The following is a 22,775-nucleotide window of genomic DNA, read 5'->3' on the forward strand; positions in this document are numbered from 1 at the left end:
TATTTTGTCTGTTATTTGTATAATCTCGTGTGTTCACCTTTTTCAAGGAATAAATGATATTTTATCATATCTAAGCCTCGTTCAGTTCAACCCAGGTATATTTTTGATTTGTATTATTAATAGCCTGTCACAAAGTTACCGTCACAGGCTTTATTAATAAAACTTGTGGCAGCGGTGGGATTGAACTGGACCTGTATTACAGTGTACTGCGGGACCCTGTAATATAGTGGGAACTCGAAGGTAATTGCGAGTTCCTAAGGCTAAAGATATTGGACACACAGTGTACAACATATAACACAAGATATGGCACCTCCTCAGTGTTCCCCTACTTGTGAGAAGCATTGCCTCCAGTCCCAAAGTGCCGGCCATCCATGTGACTGGAGCCGGGCACCGAGACCGGAGGAGTGCATCAAGTCGGCACGGGGACCAGCAGCCGGCTAGGCTGAGAGAGAGGCGGCGATCGGTGAGCACGAAACCCGGCAGGCTGAGCAAAGATCAACAGCTGCAGTTGCTGTAACCACCAAACTGCCCGGAGAGCAGGGAATGGACCCAGCTCTGGGACGGCAGGGACTTGTGGAGGGAGCGGGTGATCGCGGAGTCCCCGAGAGTTTTACAGCCGGAGAGGTAACGGCCGTTGCGGCGGCCAGCCCATTTTCCCTAGAAGAGCTTTCACTGTTGTCTGCATGGGGAGGGATGTGGTCCCAGGCAGAGCGGAATGAGCTAATGAAGCTGGCGTTGTTCCGACCCACTTACCCCCTCCCTGAGCCCGGCGCTCAAGCAACTCCGTCCTGGACTCAGCAGCCTCTTGTGGGGGTTAGTCCACCGGCGGCGGAAAGGCTCCGGAATGAGCCCGGCGCTCGAGCAACTCCATCTTGGACTCAGCAGCCTCTTGCGGGGGGGTAGTCCACCGGCGGCGGAGAAGCTCCGGCAGAAGCGGCGTTGTTACCACTGCCACAAAGCGGGCCACAATAAAGCCCAATGCCCGAACCGTGCGTGGCCAAGCGAAGAAGCCCCTCAGGGCCAGCACTCATGAGCTGCGAAGAGATGACCCCGTTAGCGGCGGAGAGCGGCGGCCATCCCTCAGATCCCGTGGGCGAACTGGCGGCGGTGGCGGAGAAGAAGCCGCCATTTTTTGGGGGGGACGGTTGGGGTGTGCGGGAGGTGGGTGTTTCACCTTGTTTGGCGGAGTCGGCGGTTCCCAGCGATGACCGGAGCCCCACAATCCACGCCGGCGACCCTGCACCAAAGCCGGGTACCGTTGCGGCAGCTACCCGGGGCTCGCCCGTAGCGGCGACGGCGGCGGAAGAGCTGCGATTCCGGCAAAGTGCCGGAGCCCTTTCCGAGTGGGGGGAGGGACAGGGATTGCGGGAGGGGGTTATTTTACCTGGTTTGACGGGAGCCGTGTTACTCCACAAAGGACTGGGACCCTTGTCCTGCACCGTTTTACCTGTACCAAGCCCGGGCTCTGTTGCGGCAGCGGCCCGTTGCTGCCCGGCCCAGATGATGCCGGCGGCGGCCACTCCAGTCCCCCTGCAATCGGGACCAAGAAAGGCGGCGGTCTCTGCGGGGCCCAGCGAGGTAAGCCAGACCAAGTCGCACACTGACCCTGACTTATTTTTTCCTATGCCTGTACCCTGTTGTTTCACTATAGGGGTGACCGGGGGTGGCAGGAGATAGGGGCACCAGGGGAGGGGAAGGAAGGACAGCTTGTAGGGCAGCCAGGCTTCCCCATTACCTTGGCGGAGCATCAAAGGGACTCTCAGTTAAGAGCCCCCCTGTTGCAGCCTTGCTATGGGCTGGAGGTATCCGGGGCAGTGGCACAGTTAGACCACCCCAGGATCACCTACCAGCCAGGAGCTAAGGTGGGTGCATCTGCACCAGCAACCCTGAGCTCATCCCCGGTAATGGGGAGGCAGTGTCAGGGAGATGGCCTCACTCAGGTGTCCCTAGGATCCAGGTTAGTATTAGCTAGGGAGAAGCGGAGTGAGGGAAGGCTGCAGGTAGGTAGCCAGCACCAGGTCTCAGTGGGAGAAGAAGGGCCAGTGGTAGCCGGGGAGGCAAAGCAGCAGGTATGGCAGCTAGAGTTACCCATTACCCTGGCGGAGCCTCAGGGGGTCTCTCAGATCAGCAACCCCCTGTTGCAGCCTGGCTATGTGCTGGGGGTATCATGGGCAGTGGCAGACTTGTGCCACCCCAGGGATACCTGCCAGCCAAGAGCTAAGGCTGTTGCATCTGGAGAGGTGCCCCTGAGCTCATCACTGGTAAGGGATAGATAAGGTCAGGGAGGTAGGTGCACTCAGGTAGTTCCAGTGTCTGGGTTAGAATTGCCTAGGGGGGAGCGGAGTGCAGGTGGGCTGCAGGGAGGTAAGAAGCAGGAGTCATCAGCAGGGGCTGAGGTGCTGGGCCTAGGGGAGGCTAGGCAGAGAGACACTGTGGAGCAGGGGGAGATAGGAGGTCAGTGGAGTGTCAGGCAGCTGGCAGAAGCTATGGATGGGCCAGGTAGGCAGGAGGTCCCTTGTGCTGACTTACCCGGAGTGACCCCCCTGACAGATTCCCCAGGATTCCCAGAGATGGGGCTGTGGGTAGGTAGGCAGCCAGGAGCAGTAGCCAGGGCTAGGGGGGTAAAGCAGAGGGTTCTGTCCCCAGGGCAGCCAAAGGTAGCTACAGGGAGGAAGGGCAGCACAGTGGAGGGGAGAGGAGTGATACTGGCCCTAGCATCAGTGGTGGTAGCAGGTGCTTGTTTCCTGGCCTTCAGTTTTGAGAGGGCAGGGGCAAAGCACCTGGGTACCAGGAATCCCAGTACAGGATACTGGGAGATTGCCTTGTCCCAGGGGGCACAGGAGAGGGTAGGAGTCAGCACCCCAGGTGGTTTCTAGATTCCAGAAGTGATGCCACTCGGGGTGGGGACTGCCCTAGAGCCAGGGCGGAGAGACAAGGGTATAGCGGAGCAGCTACAGGTGGGCACAGGGCCAGGGCACGTAGGGTCCCTACAGGATAGGGACATAGCTCTTTCCCAGACTTAGTTGACAGGAAAGTGACGGTCTGTGCGTGATAGCTGGTCTCTCGCTGGTGCAGAGACATGCCAGTCTCTGGGCAGTATGCAGCCTGGTGTGAAATCTGGCACCTCTTACAAATGTTCTCTACACACGAGTCCCTGCTTCAAAGGATTTATTGACCAGGGGTTATGGGGGCCAGGGGTGCGGTTACCCAAGGAGATATCAGAATGAGTGACCTTATTAAATATAAGAATACCATGACCTTATTAAATATAAGAATACCATGAGATGTCCTCGCTGAACAGGCTAAAAATTACATATGTGTAACCGGGGGACCGAGCCACAAATAACGATTACAGACACATGATGTTTAGCAGGTCCTAAGAGACAGATATTAATATCTCTCTTAATTTTAGTCTTACACAGTAATATTTAGTCTCATTGGGAGTTTCATGCGTGCCGGAATGTATTAATATGTCTCGCGTGCCAGTAAGTACTACTGAACTGAAGTTATGAAGTTATTTAGATAGGAAAAGCAGTTTTTAAACGTCCTTGGGTGGGAAGAGTTTTACTCTGGGGAAAACTGTCAACCTCACCACTGATTTATGTGAGGGGCTGGGTTTAGGTTGTGTTCAATGGGAAATAATTGTATAAGAACCAGGCTCAGCCTATGGCTATTGTCTTTCGTGTCTTTGTGTCATTCTGAGATCGCTGTATGAACTGCTAATCAAGATTCGTGATTATTTCATAATTCCAACTTTAAGTAAGTGCATATTTTGTCTGTTATTTGTATAATCTCGTGTGTTCACCTTTTTCAAGGAATAAATGATATTTTATCATATCTAAGCCTCGTTCAGTTCAACCCAGGTATATTTTTGGTGTGTATTATTAATAGCCTGTCACAAAGTTACCGTCACAGCAGGGTTGAGAAAAACTTTGTTCACCCCACATTTCTGGAGAAATGGCAATTGTGGACTGGAGGGGGAAGGGTATGTACTCAGTACTGGGGATCTGTGACTCAGAGGGCAGGGTCATTGTTCAGATCAGACTCTAAGGCATCCACCTTCACAGAAAATATCCAGCTTAAACTGGATCCTGAGGTTTTAGGGTGAGTTATTGGCCTATATAGCTCCCTCTGCGATTGGCCAACATATCATCCGTGCTGTGATTAGTCCCATATGCAGCATCCACGCTCTTATTGGTCGCCATCCATTTTACATGATTTCCTATGGAGACAGGAATGTAGAAAAGGGGCGACGATCTCGGTTCCACAGAACTCTTCCTGGCTGGTGTACAGATACACTATGGATTGGACGCCGAGCGAGAGATTTGAACTTGCCTTGCTCAAACTTGCATCCCTGGCTGCCTGCATACTCTAGACTTACTATAGAAGTGGAAGCTACTCCGGGAAAGTCATTGTGGTGGTGGCGCCGGACAACTAACTGATTAGGATTTCCTCGGTATTGTGCTGGTTTGTGAGTGTAAGCTCTGTTATGATTTTGTGCTGCGCTGTTGGCTCTGACCGAAATAAACACCCGTTTATTTGATCTCTTGTGTCCTGTCTGGTGCTTGATTCCATGAAAGTGTCTTGGTCTCCTGTGACCGACTTTTCTGGTGGCAGCGGCGGGATTGTCAGGTTCAGGGCTGAACTACTCAGAGGTAGTTCGGACTGAATAGGTTCTCGACCCTCGAAACCGAAGGGCAGGGTTTCACAGACACTCCGGTCACCCTCAGAGCTTATCCACTACCTCAGTAACATCACAGACTGCCTGATATGGACAATGGTGTCCAGTTACAAGTCAGGGAGCAAAGAATTCATCCTGCTTCGCTACAAAGGGTATGGACTCCCATCAGAGGGCTGCAACAAAAAGGACCTGATACAACACCTGGTCGGGTATGAAGCCCAGCCGTGCTCGGCTCCTGCTGATCCATGTCCCAACCTGGCTGAAGCCTGGCCCCTGACCACAGAGGAAACAAGCAGCTGGAAGGATCCCTGACCCCCGGTGGTCTCCCTACCCTGGCCTCTGAGATTGTGGGAGTTTTAGCGGCATTGGTTCTAGATACCACTTCAAAGATGAAGGTGGTCATGCTAGAGGCACTTTGGGTCAGATCGGCACGACCAACCCCATCCCAGTCCCGCGCCAGCAGCCAGGGCTCTCGGACAAGCCTGCACCCCTGCCTCAGGTACCTCACTTCCTGATTCGATGAGGAGAAGAACACCATCAATGGGTCCATGCGGTCCTTGGAGCACCAGCGCTTCTGGCATAACCTGCCCAAGGCTGACTTGGTCCGATACCTATCCCCTCAGCTAAGCGGGAAGGAGACTATCCGGCAGTGAAGGAGGCACTACCAACCTGATACAAAATCATCCCAGAAACGTACCAGCTCCAGTTCAGGGAATCGGACAAAGGACCCCAGGATTCGTATCTGGATTTTGTATCCTTGTTCACCCAACATGCCAAGAGATGGGGGATCAGATGGTAAGTGAGCACTTTTAAGTCACTATTGGACCTCTTCATAAAGGAGCCGGTCGAAAGATTCACGAGCTGGAAGGGCTGCCCGGTCTGGATGTTGACATTTTGCTGGGTTTGCGATTTTGGCAACTTTGTCTGCGGCTACAAGGCCCCCACCGCTGCCAGGACTGTGAAGCTCACCCCACCAGATGTTCCCGCTACAACCAGGGAGGTAAGCCTGCAAGAATCTGAGCAAAAGGCTACCCCCCCTGAGTGCAAAACCCCCTGCCCAGCTCCGAGCCTCATGGGCTCTGAGGAACGTGCAAGAGACACCTGAAGTCGAGGCTGCTTGTATGCAGAGCAGGAGATTTTAACATGCCTTGCTCCAACTTGCTTCCAGGGCTGCCTGGATACTCTGGACTTACTACAGAAGTGGTAGCTTGATCCCGTGAAAGAGTCCTGGTCTTCTGTGACAGTAACCATCTAAATACCACTACCCACAGGTAAACAGTTGAATACCACCCAAACGCTATAAGCCAACTACCAGCAACCACATTTAACCAGTTAACTACTATTACACCCAGGTAATCAGATAACTACCACCAGCAACAAGTAACCAACTAACTGGTAATCGGTTTGTTGGTTAGTTAGGTAGTTGGTGTGATGGTAGGGGTATCCAGCCACCCATAATAAAGGTGAAGCCCGGATGGCTACCCCAATACCGTGTGTCATGACCACCTCTGCGAGGCTTATTTTGGCCAATGTATGATTTGGTTGTGTAACCCCTTCCAGAAAAGAGCTTAATCACTGTTTAATGTCTGGAAGGGGAAAACTGTATAACTTGGGAACAGGGAATGTAATGAATGTATATGGATAGAAACACACTTTAATCCCTGTAAAATGTATTCCCCATGTTTAAGTGTAGCCTGTTCCCCATGCTGTTAGAAAAGGCAGCCAGCATGTGTAAAAGTTATGTGAAATGATTTCCTTGCAGGCGGACACAGTAATTAAATTACCTGTGCTGTTTGCAAGGGAATATCGGTTCGTGGCAAATGGTGGGCAGAAAAGGGCTGGCTATCCAGTCTGGGGACGGGCTTTCAGCAGGGAGACACTTTGTTCCCCGCAGACCTGCAGGTGCCATCCTAGCGAACGATTTGGGGCTGGCCGGGTGAAGCCGTTGCTGGGACCGAGTCCCACAGCACAATTCCCATAGGTAGCTTTCAAATCTTCCACTACTCAGCCTCTCTGTCACCCAGGGGCTGTCCTGGGCACCTATGCTGATCCCTTCCTCCCATTGGTGCAGCCAGGCAAGCCCCCATCGAACCCGCGCCTGTGATTGGCTGCCCGGTCACGATCTGCGCTGGGATTGGCGGACGCTTTTTGCTCCATGTTGAGCACAGCCAGCAGGGGCTATCTAAGGAGCGTGGCCGGGACAGAGAACCAGACTAGGTGTGGAGACGATTGGAGACACGCTGGTGGACTTCTCAAAAGTGCTTTTTGTAAAAGCTACACAAGCATTGTGCTCAGAGGAGCGCCGGAGAAGCCCGACCAGCGGAGACAGAGTGTGGAGCTGCTCAGAGGCACAGTTGAGCGGGAGATGCAAAAGTGCTTTGGGCTGGTTAGCACTGAGAGAAGCACTGAGAAGCCTGGGACAAGAAGCGGACAGGGTAAGGCTTTGTCCATACTGAAAGTGAGCGGGAGCGCTACATCGCGCAAGCTGTCCTCTCCGGCAATGTGTGGACTGTAGGTTTTTGGAAAGCGAGCGAGGAGTTGGGCGCGGTCATGACGTGGGTGGGCGTGTCAAGGAAGTGTCATGCATGAGAATACGCCTTTAGCAAATAATAAAATGCATAATGCCATGCAATAACAGAAGGAGTTTGCAGAAATATATATACACTGTCATGCATGAGAATGTGCCTTTAGCAAATCATGAAATGTGATGCATTGAAATAAGCATTGTATGCTACACAAATTTTTTTTTAAACAATTATATTCAAATAATGGACAATACATTGATATTTCTGTCATGGTATGAATTAAAGGTTCACGTTTGTAAATCTCAGAAATCAAATTTTCAATAGTTGAGTTGTCCATATTCTCACAGCAAGCACAACTCAACTGACAAAAAGTCATTTGAACAGTATCCAAGCAGAATAGCTTACTACATTTTCATTGGCTGTTAGTTGCTCACATTACCATGTTGTCTCGCTGCAATAACAAGCAAGTTTCTCTCCTCTGCTTTTGGTATGCTTGTATCTCACGTGCACGTGCAAGCTTGCCATGGCCATGCACTTTGGAATACATATGTTTGTTTGTAGCGCGAACTATGTTGCTCGCTCCATATCTTGCACTATGGATGAGGCCTAAGCCTACCTGAAGCAGGCGTCCTGCACCTAGTTGAGGCTAGAGACTTCCCCCCAGACTCCCAGTTGGTGAGTGTATATTGTGTATTGTGTATTTTGTGTTTGCTGGTTCACCAGAATAAACTCGGTTTTATTCATTATTGTGTCCTGTCTGGTGTTTGTGATTCTTGGTAGTAAAAGATGTTAAAATTACTGGTCTCCCGTGACAGTTGGTTTTGTTGTCTTGATGGTAAATTAGCGAATTGATTAATTTGATTGTTAGATGGTTGGTTAGTTTGTTGTTTAGTTGAATGGGCTAGTTTTCTGGTTAATTGATGGATTAGTTATCTAGTTAGTAGACAGGTTATTTATTTTTTTAGTTTTTACCTATCTCCCTTATGCCCCATTCAGGTGGTAACAAGATTGATTCACATTTTAAGCCAGAAAATCCTGGGGAGGCTTCAGCAAAAGCAGGGAAATTACCCAGGTGAGTACCTCCAGCACTGGAGGGGGGAGGTATAGAATCTGGTACCTAAAAAGACCAGCACCTCTCTGACTAGACCGGAATGTAGAGACAGGACTTCTAGCAATGGACAAGTGGATTCAGGTCTGGTACCTCTAGATATGGGCAGTGATGCACAGCATGACACATCTAGGACTGGACAGGGGGTTACAGAGCCTATTACCTCTAGAAGTTTACATTTACTGACCCTCTTTCTCTATCTGTCCCTCTTTCTCTTTCTCTCCCTTTCTCAGATATTGGTAATGCTGTCAGTAATCTTTCCACAGTCTGTGTGTTACCTGTCAGTAATGATGTTCCTCTCACTGCGTTTACCCTGGAGCTCAAACACGCTCTGGATGCCATAGGTAAGACACTCTGCAGGTTTTTGGCAGTGGAGTGACTCTTTGTTGGTATCTGGCAAATAAGGTTAAGGGAGCAATGCTCTGCAGGGTGCGGGCAGGGAAGGGGTTAACTGAGCAACACTGCATTTTTCAGGCCCAACACTGATTCTTACAAGCGACGTCATCAGAGCCCGACTTGGAGCCTCCGCATTGGACAGGTGTGTAAGGGAGAGACTAGAACTATCTCTGTCCATGCTGTGAATACATGTCATTGTGTAGTACTGTGTGTAAGGGGGAGGCAGCACTGCTGCTACTTATGCTGTACATGTACTGGCTATACATGGAGGATGCAGTACTGGTTATGTGAGGTGGAGGCCAGTGCTGCTACCTGCTCTGTACCTATGCTGTGTATACATGGAGGGTGTAGGAGTGTGTCTGTGTGGGTGAGGGGTTGGATGGCACTTCTGCTGTGCGCCCTGTACCTGTTCTATGTATACATGGAGGGTTGTAGTACAGTGTATGTGAGAAGGAGATTGGCACTAATACTGCCTGCACCGTCCCTGTGCTATTTATACATGATTTGTGTGTGTATAAGAGGGAAGCTGGCACTGCCATTGCTCACACTAAACCTGTGCTGTGTGCACATGGAGGGTGTTGCAGTGTATGTGAGGGCAAGGCTGGCACTGCTGCTGCATGTGCTGTATGGAGGGTTTAGCAGTATGTGTGTGAGGCTGGTTCTGCCATATTAAAGCCATTGCCATTGTTTTCAAGATGGCGGCACTCTTGCTCACTCTTGCTTTGGTGACGCCTATGGCCTCCACATAAATGCCACCCCCCATCCTAATCTCCACAGCACACACGAGTGTCAGTTGTCCAGCTGGTTGGCTCATCAGGAAGATCTCCATCGCATCGTCCTGTACCAGACCGAACCCTACCTCACACCCTGGACTGTACGCTCCATCCGCCAGGCAGACTGCATCCTGGTTGTGGCGCTGGGGGAAGGCGGGCCAGCACTGGGGGAGGTGAGGGGGAACTTGGGGGTCGGGGACTGAAAAGGGAAAGGATCAGAGAAGTTCCTTAGATGGGGTTGAAAGAAGTTTCTTAGGGGTGGGGATTAATTAGATAGGGGTGAAGAATATCCTTGGGTTGAGTGTTAATAAAGGTGGTGTAAAGAAGTTTCCTCTAGGGTGTGACCTGAGAACGTAGGGGCTCAGAGAATAACTTCAAGGTGGAGTCTTTTAAAGGAGAGACTGAGAGGGGAGGAGGCACTGGGGTGGGGCTGAGAGAAGTTTCTCAAGGGCATAGTGTTAGGAGGGAGGGAGTGAAACATTCTTCTGGGGTGGAGCCAGAGAAGGAAGAAACTAAGAGAAGATCCGCAGGGGTAGAGAATTATGGAGTGGGGCTGGGAAAAGTTTACAGGGGGCGGATCCTTAGAAGGGAGGGACTGAGAGAAATACCTTGGGGATTGGAGTTTTAGGAAATGTAGGCGAATGGCTCTTTGGGGGAGAGCAAATGGGTAGAAAAGAGAAGAGATTCCTCAGGGATGGAGTTGTGGGTGCTTGGATAGGAACAGTTATGTAGGAGTAGAACAGGGTGGGATGAATAGGAGATGTTTGTTGATTATGGGTCGTCTTTGGGGCGGAGCAGTACATTTGAATCTAAGTGGTTCCTCAAAGGCAGAGGTTCCATGAACAAAGGTTTAATAAGCCTTCTGAGCAGCAGACCCTTTGTAAGGATGGCAAGGGAGTATTTGTCCCCTCCACCCGTGTGATCTTTCACCCCCTGCCCCAGCTTGAACAGTTCCTGGAGCGCTCACCTGTTCGAGCCCTCAAACAGCTGGTCCTCCTGCATCGTGAAAGTGGACCCCCTCCGTCTGGCACAGTGGATTGGCTTAGTTTGAGGACCTGGGTGTCAGGACACTTCCATATTCGTGGGCCACGGAGAGTGTTCACACGGAGAACCCCACACAGAGTGGTAACTACACCCAGAGCACAGGGAGAAAGGTGGAGAGACAAAAGGGACACACGGGGAGATAGAGGTAGAAGACAAATGAGTCAGTCTGCTCTTTCCCTTTCTCCTTTTGCCTTCTATCTCTCTTTTCCCCTCCTTTGCCATTCTCTTTCTCGCCCCATCCTATTTGTCTTCCTCCCTTTCCTCCTCACTTTCCCTCCCCTTCTCACCCTTTCTTTCCTCTTCACCCTCTCTCCCACTTCCCACCTTCTATCCCATTCTCTCTTTCACTCCCCCCTTTCTCTACTTTCTCATAGCGTGAGCTGTACATTAGTGTGCTACCAAAGAGTGCAGACCGTCACAGTGACTTCTCACGTCTCGCCCGCGCTCTCACTGGGAACACCATCGCCCTGGTACTGGGAGGGGGCGGAGCCAGGTGAGAAAGCAGAACTCCTCATTTTTAAGAACATTCTCTCTATAAGAACACCCCCTCTTCTTAAGAACACTAGATCTTTATAAGAACACAAACTCTTTATAAGAACACTCCCCTTTTGATAAGAACACTAATTTCTTCATAAAAGCAATACCTCTTTATGAAAACACATCCTCTTCATGAGAACCCTCTCCTCTTTACGAGAACACCCTCTTTATAAGACCACACCTTTCTTCATAACAACATTCCCCTCTATATTAGAAAACCCGCTCTTTATAAGAACACTCTCCACTTTATCAGAACATCACCTTCATTAGACCCCCCCCCCTTCTCTCTTTGCAGGGGCTTTGCACACATAGGGGTGATAAAGTCACTGGAGGAGGCGGGCATTCCCGTGGACATGGTGGGGGGAACCTCCATGGGAGCATTGGTAGGAGGGATATACGCAGAGGAACGCAGTGCCAGCCGCACCAAACTGAGGGCGAGTAATTGGTCACAGGTGAGTATTACTGCTATGCATTTAAATCCTGAGCCTGGTGGATGTGGCCATCTGATTAGCTGCAGACGGTCGACTTGGAGATGCTGAGACCTGTACATGCGTTTTCCCGCTGTGCACCAAGACTGAGACACCTCTCTCCTTCTCTTCTTCCTTTCTCTCTTTCTGCCTCTCCCTCTTTCTCCCTCAATTGATGACCTCCCTCGTCTGCTCTGGATCTCACTTCTCTCCTTCCTTCTGTCTCAATGTCTCTCCCCCTCCCCTATCTCTCCTCTCTCCTTTTCGCTTTCTCCCCTCAGATGATGACCTCCCTCCCCCGCACAGCCCTGGATCTCACCTATCCCATTACCTCGCTGTTCTCAGGCTCCGCCTTTAACTTCAGCCTGCGCAGTGTCTTCGGGGAACGGCAGATACAGGTAAAGTCTGAAGAAGCCGGGACAAGGTGGCAGAGGATTTGAACTCCTCCTTTTCTAAACCCTGCACCCCCACACTCACCCCTCTAATTTTTTCACTCTCTTACCCTAACCCTCCTCTCTTCCTCACTCTTCATTTCTCTGTCTCCCTTCCTGTCTCTTCCTCTTTCTCTCTCCCCCCCTCCCTTTCTATCTCACTCCCTCCCCCACCACATCTCTATTTCACTCCTTTTCTTTACCTGCAGGACCTGTGGCTGCCATATTTCTGTGTCACAACTGATATCAGTTCTTCTACAATGCGAGTCCACAGAGAAGGTGAGAGATCTGCACTTTTTTTTTTACAGTTTCAAGCCATAACTGGTCCTAGTGGAACATTCCATCCAAAGCATGTTTTATATATTTACAAAGTAAAAGGAAAAAACATATCCGGCGCCTAAAATAATGTAAAACCCATAAGTCACCCTGGTGAATCCTGACCAAATAAAAGTCCAGTCCTCAATATCTAGTCAGTGTCCGGGATAGATTTTGAATGATGTCTCACAGCACATAAAAACAAACACAAAGAACAATCATAGTGCAACACTGACACACATGGCACCACTACACACCAGACCAGAAAGCCTCTTCAGCCACTAAACACAGACAAATAATAACTAAATAACTGGTTCAATTTACAGTAATAGTACAAAATATGTAAAAAATAATTATTTAAAAGACAAACAATTGCCTACAAGCTGCACTTTTGAGCACGCATGCAATATTATTTTGATATCTAGATGTACATGAAGTAATTTTTGATGTATTCTGAGAACTAATAATCTACGTTGCCTTTAGGTCTTGTGCACTGGTATGGATGCTACACTAATCTCTTTTCTCACCTGCTGTTTTTAACATTTGCTAATATTGAATGTAAATAATAAAGAGGAATTTGATGCATGTTTTGAAACCTTTTAGTGAACACAAGGTTCACACCCTACAGGGAATCTCCTTTACAAGAACTTTGAACATAATACTGTGGAAGTGTGTGTGTATCACAGTGACCGATAACTGAGTGTGTCACACTGACATGTTCAGGGCCTCCTACTGAAATATTTGGGCTTAGGACAAATGAAAGGAGCATGGGTAGGGCCCTGGGGATGGGGAGGTTACAGTATACAGTATATGTGCTTAAGGGGATTTGGCCCTGATAGGATGGCGGGATATGGACCCGTGGGGTGGGGGATATGTGTGGGTTTGCTGTGGGAGCAAGAAGGAGGGAGCTGGAAGGAATCGGGCTCACTTTAAGGAAGTTAGGCCAACTTTCTGTATTGGCCAGCCATGCCCCCCAGAACTGTTGGACCTGGGACATTTCTCCCGGCTGCCCCCCCCCACTCCCCCCCTTTGCTGGCCTAGACTATGTTTCTGTCATAGTGACAGAAAGCTGTGTATTATAGTGATAGAGAGCTGTGTGTCACACTGACCGATAGCTGTGCTCCCGTAGGCTGTCTCTGGCGTTATGTGCGTGCCAGCGCTTCCTTTACCCCCTACCTGCCCCCGCTTTGTGACCCCCGGGACTCTCACCTCCTATTGGACGGCTGCTATGTCAATAACTTGCCAGGTAAGTGTGCGGTTAAACAAATGGAGGAGTCTGCATGAGTCTGGGCCCTGATCTCTACCTGACTACCCCCCTTTTCATTTGCTCCTCCCTCTCATCTGTCTGAATCTGACTTTTTTTCTTCCTTTTCTGACCTCCCGCTCTTAACCTTCTCCCTTCCCCACCATCTCTTCCTCTCCCTTTCTCTACTTTCTCCCCCGTCCCTTTCTTTCTCCCCATCTCTCTCAACTCTCTTTTTTTTACCATCCTCTCTGGCTATGACTCTGTCCCTTCTCCTTGCCCATCCCAGCTGATGTTGCCCGCTCCCTCGGTGCCCGCACTGTCCTTGCGGTTGACGTAGGACATCAGGATCAGTGGGACACGTGGAACTACGGGGACAGTCTGTCCGGCTGGTGGTTACTATGGATGCGTCTGAATCCCTGGGGGGTAAAGGTCAAGGTAACTAGCCCTGGAAGTGTCGGACTCGTTATCCTCGTATTCCGGTCCAGTATTAGAGGTAGCAGGTTCTATCTGTATCCTATATGTTTCAATGTAGAGTCCTAGCGGTATCCTCTCCCCATGCCCCTCCTGGCCATACGTGTTTCAGTGTATAGTACCTATGCATCTCAGTATTGAGTCCTAGCATTCTCCTTCGTCCCCACTGTCCTGTTTATGTCAGTGTAGATTCCTAGCAATCCACTTTTCTTAAGTTCCTCCTGTCCTGTGTGCGTTAGTTTATAGTCCTGCGGTCTCCTCTCCTCAGGTCCCTGACATGGCAGAGCTGCAATCCCGCTTGTCCTATGTTTCCTGTGTCCGTCAACTGCAGTCTGTAAAGCTCAGTGGTTATTGTGAGTATCTGAGCCCTCCTGTCCAGCGCTTCAGCACCACCGACTTTCACCGCTTCCAGGAAATCCACGTGAGTCAGAGTTCACTTCCTTCCCCACTTAGCGTGACATCACTTCCTGTTGTTCTTTAATATCACCTCCTCATGTGATGTGACATCACTTCCTCATGTGATGTGACATCACTTCCTGCCTCCTCTGAGCTCACTTCTTGCACATGTCATTTCTACTGCAAGCTTACTTCCTGTGGGCTTAGAGTAATGTACTTTTGGCTACTCTAAACTCACTTTCTGCAATGGCACATCCACTTTTTTTATTTACCATAACCTGTTTTCCAGAATGTTACTTCCTGCCTCTTTGTGTTAACTCCCTTTTGTATTGTTATGTTACTCCATGCCGCTCACTGACTTCACTTCTTGCTTATCATAACCTCACTTCCTGCTATGATGCAACACTACTCCATGCCCAACATAATCTAATTTTTGGCTGCACAGTAACAATACTTTCTGGCTACCATAAGCCTACTTCTTGATGCAGTGCGCTGTAACTTCCTGCTTAGCATAATTTCAGTTTCTGATTGTGTGCTTTCACTTCCTGTCTTCTATAAGCTTGTTTCCTGCTATACCACCAGATCACTTACTATCATTGCCACACTAGGGGTAGCCAGCCTCACATAATAAAGGTGAAGCCCGGCTGGCTGCCCGCCCCAATACCGTGTGTAATGGCCGCCTCTGTGATGCTCATGTTGGCCGGTGTATGTCATGTTTTGTGTAACCCCTTCCAGAAAAGAGCTAATCACTGTGTGTTTTCTGGAAGGGGGAATACTGTATGAATTGGGGAAAGGGGACTGTAGAATAAAAAGCACTTTATTCCCTATGTTACAATGTATTTCCACATACAGTGTAGCAATTCAGCATTGTCCTTTATGTTGTCAGCATTTCTCTGTATACAGTCCCAGTAATTCACTTAGCTGGGCTGTCTGCAGAGAAATTCTGGGTCGTGACAAAGGCTGGGAGCGGCTAAGTGCCTGGACAAATGGTGAACGGGGAAGGGCTGATTATGAGGTCCGGGGGACAGGCTCTCAGCGAGGCAGAGCTTTTGTGCCTCTGAGACGCTGAGGCGCCTACCCAGCGGGAGGTATGGGGCTGGCCAAGGGAACTGTTTCCGGGTCTTGGTCCCGTAGGCACGATTCTGATTGGCCAGTCCAAAGTGGCTAAGCCGCCCCCCTCCTCTGATTGGTGCAGCCAGACGAGCCCCCGTCCTCCGATTGGCTGCACTGACACGATCTGGGCTCTGATTGGTTGGCAGCCTCTGCTCCATGAAAAGTATAGGAGACCAAGGGCTATGTAAGGAGCGCGGCCAATCAGAGCACCAGATGAGTTTTGGAGTCGATCAGAGACACGACTGGCTGGTTTTCCGAAAATGCTATTGGACAAATAGCACTAAGAAGCGGGACAAGAAGCGGTTCAGGGCAAGCCTACTGAAGCAGGCCCCGGCACCTAGTTGAGGCTAGATTCTTTCCCCGCAGGCCCCCAGTTGGTGAGTGTTACATTGTGATTGTGTGCTTTGTGTGTTTGCAGGCTTGCCAAAATAAACTTTTGGTTATTCAACTATGGTGTCCTGTCTGGTGATAGTGATCCCGGTGGTTTCAGTGTTAAAAGTTCTGGTCTCCCGTGACACTCCCTTTTTACTATAACCTCCCGTTCTGTTGGATTGTGATTCAAGCTCATTCTTACAAGTATCCCTTGCCTGCTGCTTTCACACCCAAATGGTACTTTCTGCCACTCTTTGACATCACTTCTTGTGCCTCCTCTTTAGGCTGTGGGCTACGAGTATGGGAAGCTGATATTCACTGAGTGGGGCCGCGGTGATGTCATTGAGAAGATGCTACAGGACCATAGTGCTCCAGAGGATTACCAGCAGCATACAGGAGCAGTGCGTGTGACATCATCACTTACATCTTGCCATAATTGTTTGACATCACTAGACATTACTACCTCACTGCATGACAAAGCTGAAAATTATTACATCGCTGTGTGATATCACAGCTAGAAATTACTGCAGTAATGCATGCCATCACAGCTAGATGTTATTCAATCACTGCATGATCTCACAAGCACACACAGTGACATCACATCTCAGCTCCACTTCTTGCACAGGCCAGAGCAGCACATGGCTTCACCGACCTTGCAGAAATCATCTCACGCATCGAACCTGTGGCTAGCCAACCCTCCCACCTAGAGATCCAGGAAGGTGAGTGCCAAACCGGGGCAAAAAAGGCTCACAGGAGGCTGGGCCAAGCTATCCTCGGTGATGGAGTTTATATACACGTTCTGGACTCTGCCAAGTAATCCTTTGTGGCAGACTATGTTCTTGAGAGGAACACAACACTTTGTGGCAGGGTTTTGTCAGACCTCAAGTAAGTGGCCTTGGTGATACTCATGGGTGGAGATTTTTCTCTTGATTAGTGGGACTGAAAGATCCTCATGGACAGGGGAAAGCAGTTCTCAAAGATTAAGGAAGGTCAAGATTATTATTGTCAATCTTGGGGGTGTAGCCAAATAATTTCTCTTGGGAGGGGAATATGTCAAATTAGTGGTATAGTATAGGCCTTTAAGGCATGGTTTAAATAATAATTGTCAAGCAGGGCCAAGCATCTGTTATGGGCTGAACCTATCCACCCTGGGTGGGTAGGGTTGTGGCAGTCCTGAGGGATCAATCATTCATCAGGAACGGTGCCAGAAGGGAAGTGAAATGGATGTTTATCTCCCAACAGAGGAAGTGACACAGGGCGAAGACAGTGATACATCATCGGGGTGGGATGCAGTCTGTGAAACAGTAAGCGAGCTCCCTTTTGTCTGTGTCACTGAGTCACCCTGTAGGGTGGGGGGAGGGGTGCACACTTTACATGGGACATAGTTCCCTTTCAGTCTATATCACTGTTTCACCCTGTGGTGTGCGGAACAGATTCCATTGGACTTATATGCGTTCTCCCTGTGTCAATGTCACGGGAGACCAGGCATTTACACCTTTATACCAGGATCATACATTGAGCAAAACAGGATAAGTTAAATAAATTGTATATTTATTCGCATGAAAAGGCATACACACAGTGGAACACAAAATACATAAGAAATATACACTGACTGGGGGTCTGGGCTACAAAGCTAACCTTTCCTAGCCTCTGGGCACTCCAAAATATATTTAGAAAATATTTTTACTTTAAATTTCTGAAGCCGGTCTCTTGCTATTTCCCCAAGAGCATCTTGCGGTCGTTTCAAATTTGCCGCTGCTGTTCTGGTGCTTAGAATCTCTCGAACAGTTTGGCTGAGGGATTCATATAGTATTTCTGAGTTCATTCATGAAATACTCCAGCCAATCCCAGCGTGGGAACTTTCTCACCAGCCAATCAGATCGATGCCAGTCTTGTGAAGCCGGGCAAGCACGGATTCTAAATCAGTCAACGGCATGCGCAAGTTTGCCACCTCAGCCACTTGCTATTCAGAAGCCACCTGCTGGGTTAGGCTTCTCCATGTCTGTTGGGGCGAATGGTAGTCCGGAGGACTTCCATTCATCCCAGGACATGGTACATAAGCCTAGCCCTCCTGCCCAAATGGTCTTCACACCTCAAGCATCCTCTGTGGCTTTCATGTCCAGTGTCTGAGTAGACTCACTGGCACCAAGTTTGGTAGCCCAGTAGTCCATCAGAACATTGGATTTGAAAGTCCCAGCTCATAATACGGTGCACAAAGCATATGTGTACTTTAAAACACGTTGTTAATAAAATATACACTTTAAAGCTACCATAAGTCTTCTGCTATGAGAAATAGAATAAAAAGCTGCACTTTATTTCTTACTAGCCATATTCCCCTTACACTATAAAATAGACTTGGACTTTTAAAATCCTCTCTCAACCTTATGTATGGTTGGAGCACCTATACAGGTTCTGGGTGACCTGGGCATGAACTGGGTATCCCCCTTAACCTAGGGACACCTTACATCCCTATGCCCCATTTACCTTTCTGGTCTGTGCTGAAGCAGGGAATCCTAGCGGTGAGTCGCTTAAGAGGTTTCAATGTGTCCGGGAATCCGACCTAATACCTGGGTACATTTTTGGGGTGTCCAGGATCTCTGGACCCTGACTAGCTATGCACATTCTGACAACACTTTCTCTGCAAAACCCCTCCTCCCTGAAACTCATAGCAAAGCAATCTCTGCTTGCTGGCACTCCTGAAAGGGTAAAATCACATCAATTCTTTGTCACATAATTTTACAACATGCATATACAACAGTTAGGCTCAAGAGCTGACACTCCTGAGCCCCAATACATGGATCAGAGGTAACCAAACAGACAACCTTTATTAGTGAGCCAGGTTACCCCCTCACCATCAGTCACCTCTGATTCTGTTTCAATCAGGATGAAGAAAGGACATCACAGATACAAAAGCGGCTTTGGACTAGGACACCACGCCCAGTGTGCTGATCTGTGACATCAAGCATGTAGATCCTGTGTTATTGCTCACTCAGAGCTCTGCAAAGTATTGCTTCATTAACCCCGCCCCATTACACTGTATAATAGAGTATTATTTATATTAACCCGGTGGTGCTTGGGGTAAAAATAAAAAGCTCTATTTTTCTCTGTGTGAGCATGATACAAATTCAGGAATATTTTATTGGTTTGTTCAATAACAGGGTTTGTATGACAATATAATATTAAATATTCAAATACAGCTGTGATTTTTTTATGTATATAGTGTGTGTGTGTGTGTGTGTATGTGTGTATATATCTCAAAATCTGTTTGTCTGTGGGTTTGTGCGCGCTCCCATTGGCTGACTACGAGGCGGGCCTTGGCTCTCATTGGCTGTCACCGAGGCGGGGTGACATCACGTCCCTCCCACCCGTCCGCCCCCACAGTGACTCGCTGCTGAGCAACCCTCCTGCCTGCCCCAACAGTGAGCCGCCGAGCAACCCTCCCGCCCGCCGAGTGAGGGGGACTCTGGGGGGGACCGGAGCTGTGAAGGGGGCGATCGGAGTGAGCCACCACGCAACCCGCCCCCGCAGCGGGTCGTCGCTGACCAACCTGCACGCCCTCCAGTGAGTGACCTGCCAACAACCAAGCCGCCCCCCCCTAAACCACCACCACACAACCCGCCGCCGCCAAGCAACCCCCCGCCCAGCCCCTGCAGTGAGCCGCCGCAAAGCAACCCTCCCGTCCGCCCCTGCAGTGTCCCGCCGCCGAGCAACCCTCCCGCCCCAACAGTGAGCCGCCAGCAACACGCCCACCGGGGGAGAGAGTGAGAGGGACTCAGGGGGGACTGGATCTGTGAACTGGAGGGACTGGAGCTGTGAACAGGGGGGATTGTACCTATCGGGGGGGGGGGGGGACCGGATCCATGTGAACGGGGGAGAGAGAGAAGGAAAGGGGGAGAGGGGAATTGGTGTGGGGAGAGGGGGGAAGCGAAGAGGGTGGGGGAGCGGAGAGAGGGGGGAAGCGAATATTTATAAACATATAAAACATGAAATCCCAGGCAACGCCAGGTATATAAGCTAGTATATATATATATTTTTGCTGCGAGAGAACAATGTACATGAATTCATACATATGTAGCTTGCAGTGTTCTCCCAGTAAATGTCCAAGTCCTTAACCTATTGTAGCATACAGTGGCGGCCGACCTGAGTCTAAATCGGCTAGATCCGCGGCTCTCAGATAATCTCGGTCAGGTGCGTTTTTTTTTTTTTGTCCGGAGTGAATTGCGTTATTTGCGCTCGTGATATTAGCATTTTATTCTCGCTGTCAGCAATACTGCAATGCCGTGTAAAAACTCAGGGGGGCGTTTGCGAGCTGTTGTCTTGGAAGTCTAATACCTTCGCGGTTCAACCTACGTCAGTACACAGTCTGCGTGTACGCACGCAGTAATTGTAAATTTGCATATTTAAAGTATACATGCATTTGAAGTGCTGTGCTGCTGTACAGTACTGCTGCGGCCGAGTTTATTCGAGCATTTGCCCGTTCTCGGCCGCAGCAGTAAACTGGCGCGCGCCGGAGGGTGCCGGGCGCGCGCCGAAGCAGCGGAAGAGCGCTCTCCGATTGGGGCGCTCTCCCTCCCGCTGCCGGGTCCGCCGGGTCCCCCGGAACCCCCTGCCACCGTCCCCCACATCGCGGGACACCAGGGCTCCCTCGGGAGCCCTGGACGCGCGTGCAGGGGGCGCAGGCTCCCGATGACGCGTGACCGCGCGTCGGTGACGCGCGGCACGCCGAGGGGCGGCCACTAGCAAGCCGGGAAATCTCCCGGCTTGCGGAACCGGCCACACTTTAATAAAGTGTGTCGGTAGTGTATGTCTCATTTGAAAATTGTTGAAACGCATAGGCGTGTACAGTACTGTAACAGTGTCACATTTTGGCATGTACAGCGCTCTCCCCTCGCTCAGGATAATTAACTGCACTGCAGGGTATTTCAACTTCTTATCTTCTCTACAATGCAGTACATCTCTCTCACACCATTCCTTTGAACGTGTGTCTGGTTTCAATCACATTCCTGCTTCACAGCAGGTGATTACTACGCATGCGCCTGTAACTTCGCCCACCACTGCTTGCTTGAGTGAGTGACCAAAAAAAAAAAATGTTATTCTTATTTTTTTATTTTTATTTTCTCCACAAGCCTGCAAAAACCATCTTGATACTGTATTACGATATTCAATCTGTGCTGTGGCTTTTGACTGCGACCCTGTGCGTTTGACTGCACATGGTTGATTTGTGTGCTTTTTACTTACTGTATTTGGGGGTGTAGGGATCATATTAATTATGCCTTTTGACATTATGTTCTTAATCCGTCCATAGCCGAGCGTCACCTCACTGCGCCTGCGTGTAATCCTCTTTGAGATGGGAGCTAGCTGATTACTGCGCATAACTCACCCAACACCCCCCTCCACAGTCATTCATTTTCTGAAGCTTGACATTGTGTTCTTAATCCGTCCATAGCCGAGCGTCACCTCACTGCGCCTGCGTGTAATCCTCTTTGAGATGGGAGCTTGCTGATTACTGCGCAGGACTCACCCAACCCCCCCCCCCCCCTTCCAACCCTTTGAGGCTTTGTTCATGGTAACGCTTTGGAAAAATCCCTTCTCGAATTTGATATGTAAATCTGATTTGCACAGCATTGTGAGAATTGAGAGTTAAAAAATTTTTTTTACTGATTCATGTTGTTTTGTCATTCATTCTTTTTCTTTGGTGTACTGTACTGTAGGTGTTAGGGGGGGTTGGCAATGATTAATATTAGCAGGAATGTTAATAAATATTTATTTTACCAGGAACAAAAAAAAAAAATATAAAACTCTTGCCATTGTGTTTTTAATCAGTCTGCAGCAGAGCATCACCTCTCTATGCACCTGTGTGTAATCCTATTTCGGATGGGAGCTACTGTAGTTGATTACTGCGCATGCGCCTGTAACTTCACCCACCATTGCTTGCTTGAGTGAGTGCCCAAAAAAAAAAAGAAATTATTATAATTTTTTAACTGTTATTTTCTTCACAAGCCTGCAAAAACAAACTTGATATTACGATATTCAATCTGTGCTGTAACGTTTGCCTGCACATGGTTGATTTGTGTGCATTTTATGTACTGTTTTTGGGGGTTTTAGGGATCAAATTATTATGATGAACTGCCTTTTGAAATTACTGTACTGTACTGTATGTAATTTCTTTGAACTGCTGCACAGCTACTGTAATCCTTCATGCAGCCCCCTCCCCCACACACACACACAAGGCTCGCTCAAGGTTTTGAAACTCTTTTCGACAGACACCTCCACAGACTTTCTGAAGCTAGTCATTGTGTTTTTAATCCGTCCCTAGCCGAGCTAAAAAGCCTCACTGCGCCTGCGTGTAATCCTCTTTGAGATGGGAGCTAGCTGATTACTGCGCATGACTCGGCCAAACCCCCCCCCCTCCACAGAGTCATTAATTTTCTGAAGCTAGTCATTGTGTTTTTAATCCGTCCCTGGCCGAGCGTCAATCACCTCACTGCGCCTGCATGTAATCCTCTGAGCTAGCTGATTACTGCGCATGACTCACCCAACACCCCCCCCCCCCCCAACCCTTTTAGGCTTTGTTTACGGTAACGCTTTAGAAAATCCCTTCTCGAATTTGAAATGTAAATCTGATTTGCACAGCATTGTGAGAATTGAGAGTTATAGAAACCATTAACTGATTCATTTGTTTTGTCATTCATTCTTTTTCTTTGGTGTACTGTAGGTGTTGGGGGGGAGGGGGGTTGTCAATGATTATGATTAGCAGGAATGTAAATAAATATTTATTTTATTAGGAACCAAAAAATACAAATATAAAAATAATCATGAATAATACATAATGCAGTCTTTATTAAGTTCTTCCGGCAGATTGAAATTGGATAAACATTTAGAAAACATTTATAAAACATG

The 22,775-nt window shown here is 49.1% G+C and overlaps 1 protein-coding gene across 7 annotated transcripts in view; it reads left to right on the plus strand.

Annotated features, from left to right (window-relative positions):
* LOC142489152 (patatin-like phospholipase domain-containing protein 6) overlaps nt 1-19,071 on the plus strand; it is a 62,085-nt gene extending 43,014 nt beyond the window's left edge. For 6 of the 7 annotated variants that reach the window (XM_075589415.1, XM_075589418.1, XM_075589416.1 and 3 more), the window contains 16 exons: nt 8,203-8,278; nt 8,548-8,658; nt 8,789-8,852; nt 9,488-9,656; nt 10,426-10,608; nt 10,902-11,020; nt 11,360-11,516; nt 11,813-11,929; nt 12,172-12,241; nt 13,407-13,523; nt 13,810-13,958; nt 14,263-14,415; nt 16,160-16,276; nt 16,501-16,594; nt 17,118-17,179; nt 18,759-19,071. In XM_075589415.1, coding sequence (XP_075445530.1) covers nt 8,203-8,278; nt 8,548-8,658; nt 8,789-8,852; nt 9,488-9,656; nt 10,426-10,608; nt 10,902-11,020; nt 11,360-11,516; nt 11,813-11,929; nt 12,172-12,241; nt 13,407-13,523; nt 13,810-13,958; nt 14,263-14,415; nt 16,160-16,276; nt 16,501-16,594; nt 17,118-17,179; nt 18,759-18,824 — 1,824 coding nt within the window. In that variant the 3' untranslated portion in view covers nt 18,825-19,071. The remainder of the gene's footprint in view (nt 1-8,202; nt 8,279-8,547; nt 8,659-8,788; nt 8,853-9,487; nt 9,657-10,425; nt 10,609-10,901; nt 11,021-11,359; nt 11,517-11,812; nt 11,930-12,171; nt 12,242-13,406; nt 13,524-13,809; nt 13,959-14,262; nt 14,416-16,159; nt 16,277-16,500; nt 16,595-17,117; nt 17,180-18,758) is intronic. The other variant, XR_012799808.1, reaches the window with a different exon arrangement.
* The last annotated feature ends 3,704 nt before the right edge of the window (nt 19,072-22,775 follow it).

Source organism: Ascaphus truei, chromosome 3, assembly GCF_040206685.1.
Source record: "Ascaphus truei isolate aAscTru1 chromosome 3, aAscTru1.hap1, whole genome shotgun sequence".
NCBI classification, from domain to species: domain Eukaryota; kingdom Metazoa; phylum Chordata; class Amphibia; order Anura; family Ascaphidae; genus Ascaphus; species Ascaphus truei.